The 8,494-nt window shown below is 33.5% G+C and overlaps 1 protein-coding gene across 1 annotated transcript in view; it reads right to left on the bottom strand.

Moving 5' to 3' along the window:
* Window positions 1-8,494, bottom strand: part of LOC105619309 (paramyosin-like) — a 34,525-nt gene that overhangs the window by 22,174 nt on the left and 3,857 nt on the right. Inside the window, exons 6-10 of the mRNA XM_012200831.1 lie at window positions 7,525-7,960; window positions 6,694-6,939; window positions 1,365-1,839; window positions 561-1,287; window positions 214-444 (exon numbers count right to left, since the gene is read on the bottom strand). Coding sequence (XP_012056221.1) covers window positions 214-444; window positions 561-1,287; window positions 1,365-1,839; window positions 6,694-6,939; window positions 7,525-7,960 — 2,115 coding nt within the window. The remainder of the gene's footprint in view (window positions 1-213; window positions 445-560; window positions 1,288-1,364; window positions 1,840-6,693; window positions 6,940-7,524; window positions 7,961-8,494) is intronic.

Below are 8,494 nucleotides of genomic sequence, written 5' to 3'. Positions count from 1 at the left end.
TATCATTTGCGTGCCGATATGGTTGTTGAACTTTCAACGCAATTATAATTTCTGAAATTAATTCATTTAAATGAATATATATAATAATTCAACATTTTAACATTTAGACCGTAACGGCACTTCGTATTTAAAGTAATGTATCTAATATAAAACGATCTTATTTCCAATTTTATTATTATTATAAATATTATATATTATTATAAATTTATATACTTTAACTTTAGTTTGCAAATCATTTTTCTCCTGCAACAAATGGGTAATATACTCTTGAAGGCTTTTTATTTCCCGCTCTCTAAGTTTTACATCATCCATCAACTTTTGAATTTCTTTCAATTTTTCCTCGTATTGTCCTTCGAGGACTCTTAACTTGTGCACAGTATTTTCAGAATTACAATCTACTTCTCCAACGACCGGATCTAATGTATCCTCCTCTTGTTGACAAGACTAAGGAAAACTGGGAGCGTTAGTCCAATTGCAATACTGAGACATTTATAATAAACATTTTGGAAAAAAAGTTTAAAAAATTTTAATGAGCAATGAAATTTAATAAGCTCATTTACGTGTACCTTATCAGCATATACTTTTATCTGTTGCTTTTCTATCTCATCTTTTATTTCGAGAATCTTTTTATTTAGACAATATTCAGATGCGTTTTCGGTCTCATTATCACATTCCTTAATTTCTTTTCGAAGACGCAGAAGTGTCTCACAAAGTTTTTTAGGAATCGTGTATAGCGCGTCCTTTAGAGATAACTTTATTGCGTTTTCATGAGGATACAACAACTGATCATTAGTACTTCTTACTGTCTCTGTGTCTGCCTGCAATTTCTCATTTCCGTGCGATAACGCTTGCAGTTTGTTTTCGACGCTTGCGGTGGAACTCCGGTAATTCGCTATTTCACCCTTTAGATAGTCCAATTTCTCCAACAATCTCTCCACGTTATCCACGTCCAAGTCCGACAGACTCGCCCGCAGGACATTTATCGCCGCCACATTGTCGCTCTCTTGCCTCAACAATAAGATTATGTCATTACTCTGAGCGAGTTTAACTTCAGCATTTCTTAACAGATCATGCAACGATTGATTCTCGTCTCGCAATTTCACGATATCGCTGTGCTTCTGCGTCAACATCTCGTCGTATTTAATGCTCTCGTGAGTCAAAGCCACCCTGTTTTTCTCATCCTTACATTCTAGCTCCGTTATGATCTCAGCATTTTTAGAAATAGTTTCGTTCGCTTCTATAAGCTTATTTGTAAGATCGTTATTCTTCATTTCCAGATCAATCAATCTGTTGGATCGATAAATCGACTTAAAGATGATGGATCGAGTATTGATAAAGATAAAAATAATAATGAAGTTACTAACTTCTTTTTCATGCACTCAACATTTTTCGTTTCTTCCTTTAAGATATCGATAGTCTGGCTCAATTCGTCTATCTGTTGAGTTAACTTACGTATCTGGTCCCTTTGTGCTTTCAGCTCTTCATTCAGCGCGTTGTTCTCCTCCGAAAGTAAACTTTTCGCATCGACGAGATCGGTATTTTCGACTTTTAACGCATCGCATTCCGCACGATAAGAAAAATTATCATTCTCCAACGCAGTAAGGTGTCCGTTCAGCCTTTCGATCTTCGAATCCCTTTTACTTATTATAGCCTCTAACACCTTTTCTTTCTCCAACATCTTTTTTCTCAACTGCTCCTGAATTGCGCAGTCACCCTCGCCCCTTCGTATGTGCTCCGCCACTTTTTGCTTTAATTCCGTAATCTCAAGATCCTTCTTTTGCAGCTCCTGCTGTTGCCTCGTGTACTCTTTAACGATTTGTATGTGATGATCTCCAGCACCTTAATAAATTTTTACCATCTTAGATTATTATCAATTATTTCTCTCATCATGTGTCTCTCTCTTTTTTTTCAGGGATTTTCTTATTGTCACTATTTTCTTAGGAAGTTTTTAGGTATTTTTTTGGAAAAGTAGGTAAATATTTTTTTTTATTTCTTTTTATCTTCTATTATATATTTCATTTATGTTCATTCATTATTGTTTTAAAATAAATTTATTAATTTTCCTTATAAAAAGTATAAATAATTGATCTGTATAACAAATCAAACTAACAAAGATTCCTTATAAATAAAAAAAAAATTGGAAAGAATAAGAGCACTAGGAATCAGGTGCAGAAGACGTCGCGCAAATAATGTAGTATAAAGCGTAAAACTTCTTCATTCTACTAAACGCGCTTGTTTCGGCTCACCCTTTGAGCCTTCCTCAGAGACAACACAAACTAACATATATAAATTGTGAAAGTCCTGTCATGATGAGCGCCTCTACATCGAGAATTTAAATGCTAGAATTAAATCCAAAAAGAGTGAAAGAAAAAGAAAAATGAACGAAAATAAAGAAATATTGGAAATATCAAAATAGAGACTATGAAAAACTAATTTATCAAAAAACTTTAAGATTATAATTAATTATCTCGAAAATAAGGACGCTCACCATGATCACATCGCAAACTATGAATAAATCAAAAACCGGTTCTTGATCTGTTGGCCAGTCAGTATCAGACATAGTGAATCACTTTTAGTTTTGTAGCTAGTATTATTCGAGATTACAAATGAAAAAAATGTAACATTAAAACATTAATCAATTCCAAGAAAATGAAAGTTGGAAAGTAATCGAAATTCAACGCCAGAAAAACTGTGTACGAACGACACTGACTAAGACAACAACTCGACTTTTATAACTTATCTATAATTGGGAGATAGGCCTTGGGAAGCCCTTTCAGTCTGCAAATTGAGTCTATCTCTTGATAAATATCATCTCCAAAATCATCAATTTCTTCTTGTAGTGAGATTCCTCGTTCAATATTGTAACGTTGTCCCAATCGAAATCATGGCTTTCTTGTAACCGATGCTCCGTTATAACATTATTAGAGAAGATATGTTCCATCGGATATGGTTCTTATGTTCCGTGATTCTTGACTTCAGTTGTCTACACGTCTGTCCCACATAACTCACGTCGCAACTCTTACACGAAATCTTATAAATAACATTTGACTTCTTGTCACGATAAGAAGTCCTTATGTACCCTAATAAATTCTCGCAATTTGTTGATACTATAAAATATGATCGCTATTTATCAATTTATCAAACTTCTCAGTAATACAAAAGGAACAGTGAACTATATCAATGCTATTATCATTAATGACATTCTTCCTATTACTAACCATAATAATGTTCTTCAAACGGTTACTAATATTCTCAAATATAAAGTTCAATGGGTAATAATTCTTTAACAATATTTTAATTATGAAACACAAATTATCAAAGTGAAATTTAGGATTCGAAAGCAAAATCACCCTATCAACTAATCCCGCGATTGTACCTATTTTTTGAGAAATCGGGTGCCAAAAGTTCAAATATCTACCTGAAAAGGTCGGCTTGTGGCATCAATCGAACTCTATCAACTCATTATCCATAATCACTGTAACATCCAAAAAATTCAATCACCCCTCCTACTTCCATAATGAACTGAAGTTTTGGATGCTGAGAATTAAAAATATCAAGAATGGAACTAATCGAAGAATCAGGCGCTGTCATGATTATATCGTCAACATAAAAGGGAAACCGACTCAAGAACAAAGCTCTATTTTCCAACTTTCGCATAGACTAAATCCGCAAGACGAAAGATAACTCATAGGAGAACCATAATTCTGCCAATATATAACATTAATGCTTATATATAACACTCAAAAACAAAGAAAGTAAAATCTAAAACAAACTGAACCGCTTTGATGAATTCCTCCTCAAGTAAACAACAATCTCTAGAAATAAATCGCCAATGGTCTTTGATACAGTCGATCGCATAGTTAATGGGAACGTTAGTGAAGAGAACAACTAACAACATCAGTGACATTAACTAAAATTCATCACTCAACCATCTACCAACAAATTCCTTAACAAGTTTAAAATTATTTTTGATATGACTATCCGCCTTACTTTAGTGATAATACTATGAAGAAATACTGCCAACAAATACAAAGGGCTATTTATCGAAGAAACTATTATACGAAAGGGACAATTCTGCTTGTATATCTCCGCTCTTCGGTAGAGCGAAAGCTCTCGGAGGTATCTCATCATTACATATCAAACTTCTATATGTGGAATTCTATATGTGGATTAGATATACTTTTTTTCCTTCCAACTAATCAGTATCAATAAAGCGCATAAGCTCATTACAATCCTCCTTGTTGGATCCTTTTCAATGACTTCATAAGTATTCACATCCTGAAGCATCTCATTTACTTTGGAAATATACACCTGTCTATCCAATGCCATCGTCATATTACCCTTATCCGCACGAGTAAAAATAATCCTGTCATTCATATACTTTAAAAAAATCCTAGTGTCTTTCGCTAGCTGTAAACAAACTCCTATCTCCGTACAATGCAGGGAATTAAATTATTTAATATAGTGAGTGGATTGAGATCGAGATCCTTTCATCAATAGACAATTTGTAAATATTGCTTTTAATACGCTTAAAAAGATCGATCGACCATTAAATTTAATCTGTAATTTAAAGGCAAGGCAAAATTATTTTCCAATTGTAAAAAGTTCTGTATATTTGGAGGTATGGAAACGGTTGACAGATTCACGAACTAGCCATTCCTTTGTGAGGTAAATGAAGGAGAAAGAATCAGTGGAAGAAAGGGCTGAGGATCAATCTGTATCTCTCTGTTTCAACAGTTGGATTTTGCACATTAGGATACAACCTAACACTACCTTCTACCACTCTATCCCTACAATGACATCGACAGAAGAGAGAAAGTATTTAACATGCGATACCTGTTAATTAAGCTTAACTCACACGGCCCATGGGCGTGGAATCGAAATACATCACATCACAGCGCGTCAAGACTCCCAGTGTGCTCGCGGAATGTAGATCCCAGCAAGCAACTCACTCATTGGAGCGAGAAACTATCCACACTCTACCAGCTATGTAGGCTGATTCCTGAGCATGTAACGCAGCTCACCTGTCGAAGCCAGAAGCCCCTAATCAGCAAGTAGCTATCAACCACTACCCGCGAATTCTATCCATGACTAGGCGTGGGCAATTGTTCAGTCCCTGCAATACCGATCTCGATCATCGGTCGGATCTTCGTAGGCTACTCCCAGTTTTGCGCTTACACACGCGACTGGTCAGCCAGCACTTCGGGTGCCGCCGGTACGCTACTCTCCGGAGACGCTTCACAGGAATCGCTGTAGCTTCATAGCAACCCGATTCCGGGCCTAGCCCCAAGGCAGGGTGCCAAGCTTTCAATTTGATCAGCTCCCTCCCTGCAAAGGCTAAAATATATTGGCTTATCCTGAAGCAATCAAATAATCAGATAGTATCTTTTGGAACAAATCGACCTTATGTGGGACGCCATAAAACTCGAACTCGGAATGGTAAGACACAAGTCGAAACGCACAAGGTGTCTAATCACCGACGCCCGAGATCAACATCAACAGCGGACACTGTCCTTTGATAATAGCAAATAGGTCTGATATTTTTAATATTATTATTTAGTAATTCTTTTCTCTGTTTCGACAACAGCCAGCAACACTTTGAATCAATTCTCCTTTCACGCAAGAAGAAAAGATGAAGATTTCCCTTGTTTATTAAAGAAGAAGTCACAAATATGAATAGAAAGGTAATGGGAAATAACACGTGCAAGTCGAAAAAGCTGTACCCGAGTGGAATCTATTTTCCAACAAGTATCATTCAAACATGTAAGCTCACATGTATTATTTGCACAATATCTTTTGCGCCTGACTCCTAGTGCCCTTATTTTTTCCAATTTCTTTTATAATTGAAAAATATAAATAAGATTTATTTGATTTCTACCTATCGTATGCAAGGTTCATCTACGATCATAGTTTAGGACTCTCAGTGAACTGAAATTAAAAAAATGAGACATCATAAAGAACTGCGTTTTGTGGATTATCTTTCCATATCTAGATCCATTTGAATATCAACATTTTGTAAACATTGCAGTTTATTTCATAAGGGCGAGAAGCAGCCGGGTACTGTATAACTCCTGTCAGTCATTAGCATTTAACAATGAATCAAGATTCGAATTTGAAAATATTAACTGGCATAATGTATAGCTTCATTATAAAAAGTATCTGTGGAAACTCCTATTATAAATAAGACGTTAATTTAATCAAAATTTTTTCGGCTATTTTGTCAGAATTGGAACTGTTTTGATAAGTTAATTTTTTATATTTTTTCGAGAGAAAAAGAATATCGAGTTTTTTGTTATAAACAACTCAGTTATTTGTTTATTGAATGGAATAAATTCTAATTTCAAAGATATCTATGATTATTCTGATTAAAATGACATCTTATGTTTTAGCCCAGAGAGATTTGAAATCATGATTGCAGATAAATTGTACGCACTATGTACATGTGTAAAAGTCAAATAAATTTGTTAATTATTCAAATCTTTTTCTAAAAACAGTAACAAATCTATTTAAAACAATAAATAATAATAAATAATAAATAATAAAATAAAGAACAAAAAATTACTTTAAAAAATATTTATCTTTTTTTCCTTGAAAAAAAAAAGTACCTAAAAATCTCCTAAAAGACCAGCGCGGCAAAAGTAGTCTTCTTAAAAAAATTATACCTGAGATGTACTTTAGATGTAATAATAATACCTTGAAGAGCCGCAGATATTTTATGCATCTTATCGATGGAACGTTTGATATGCATTGCGAGAGCGCGATCGATATCTTTATCAGGAGACACTGTAGAGTCTCGATATGAAATTATTTCGTTCAACTCTACTTTTTCCAATTCTTCCGAACATGTTGTTGTAGTATCAATGTCATCTGACTGAATTTGAACGTTAACTAGTTCTTTAGATGAATGACAGCCACCATTACTCGATGTGGAAATATCTTCTGTAATATTATAAACTTGACTCAAATCTGCATCAGATTATCTATTAATGTGCAATTAATTATTTTTTCCACACAATGTAATATCGTTACTATATTACTTATTTGCTTATTTAATAAAGAATACAAAATTGAGACAAAATTATTAGTAGAAGAATTCTATATAAATAACAGAAGTTTACATAAATACATAAACAGAAAAAATATAAAATTTAAAAAAGTTTTTCAAGAAATAGCAAATAAATTTTGTTTAAAGCGCACAATAGAACACTAAAAGACATATTTATCTAAATATTTTTTTCTTATATATACATATTCAATTGATAGAATTAATTAGTAAAACTTTTATACTTTTAATGGGAGAGAAATTAAAGAACGGATCAGATTTTTAGAGTTATGATATCTCAAGGATTGAATCGTGTATTATTGTATCGGAGCAACTAATACGAAGAATAAGAAATAATTCTTTCTTTCTTAAAAATCACTGATCCGAACTGTAATAGCGCAGATTGACTTGACGTGAATACGGCGTCGGATTATTGGAATAGCAACCTGGCAAGATGAAAAGATCTGTGTCTCGAGATATACCTGCAGCCGGCTGAATCAATTCGTGTCCGGTATCAAAATCTGTGTTTGTAATTTCGTTGACGGTCTCTTGGCTGTAACATGTCACATAAGCCTTTAAGTTATCTATCTCTCGCAGACGATTACGTCGTTCTAGTTTACACTCCTCCAACTCGGCTATGAACGATTTTAAAGCAGACAACGCGCTCTGCATGTCTAAGCAAGTATCGTGCTCGCACTTGGTGTAATCGCAAACGCCTTCATACGCTATCTTAGACTCGTCGAAATTATTCAGACTACTTTTCAGCATGTTAGTCAGATTTCCGACTTCCCGCTCCATGCAAACTAGCTGCATTTCGCACTGCGAGATCTTGTCGTTTTTTGCCTGAATCTCATTTTTCAAGTCCGCCACTACATCATTCATCTCTACCTGGTCGTGAAAATTATTAGTGGAAGAAATCTACATAAACAAATAATGAAAAAAGATACAAAATTTCAAAAAAGTTTCCAAAAAAATTTTTCAAGAAGATGTATACATAAGTGAATTAAACCACGTTTATATTATATATCTATTTACATATTTTCTTTAAAGATGACGACGTTGTGATCTTGAATCATAATATATACTAGACAGTAATCGAATTTATTAATGTTAAATATTTAATCATAATCTGATTTCTTTGTCTGTTATTTTACATTTCCTTGCAAGTTTATGCAACAGTCTTGGCCTTTATATAAGTACTTTATATAAATATAAAATACTCCCATAAATAAGAATAGCAAATGTTCTATAAAAAATAACAATTTAACATTCTAACGTTCTAACATTCTAACAAAGAATAAATTAAAAAACAGTTTATTAAAAAAATATTTATTTGTATGATAACTTTAATATTTTATTTATTTTTACTTTATTTATTAACATCTTTTCTAAAAAATATAATTAAAGGTGCACACACACACACACACACACACACACACACACACACACACA

Source organism: Atta cephalotes (assembly GCF_000143395.1).
Source record: "Atta cephalotes unplaced genomic scaffold scaffold00020, whole genome shotgun sequence".
Classification (NCBI taxonomy): domain Eukaryota; kingdom Metazoa; phylum Arthropoda; class Insecta; order Hymenoptera; family Formicidae; genus Atta; species Atta cephalotes.
This window is presented reverse-complemented; position numbering and strand designations above follow the sequence as displayed.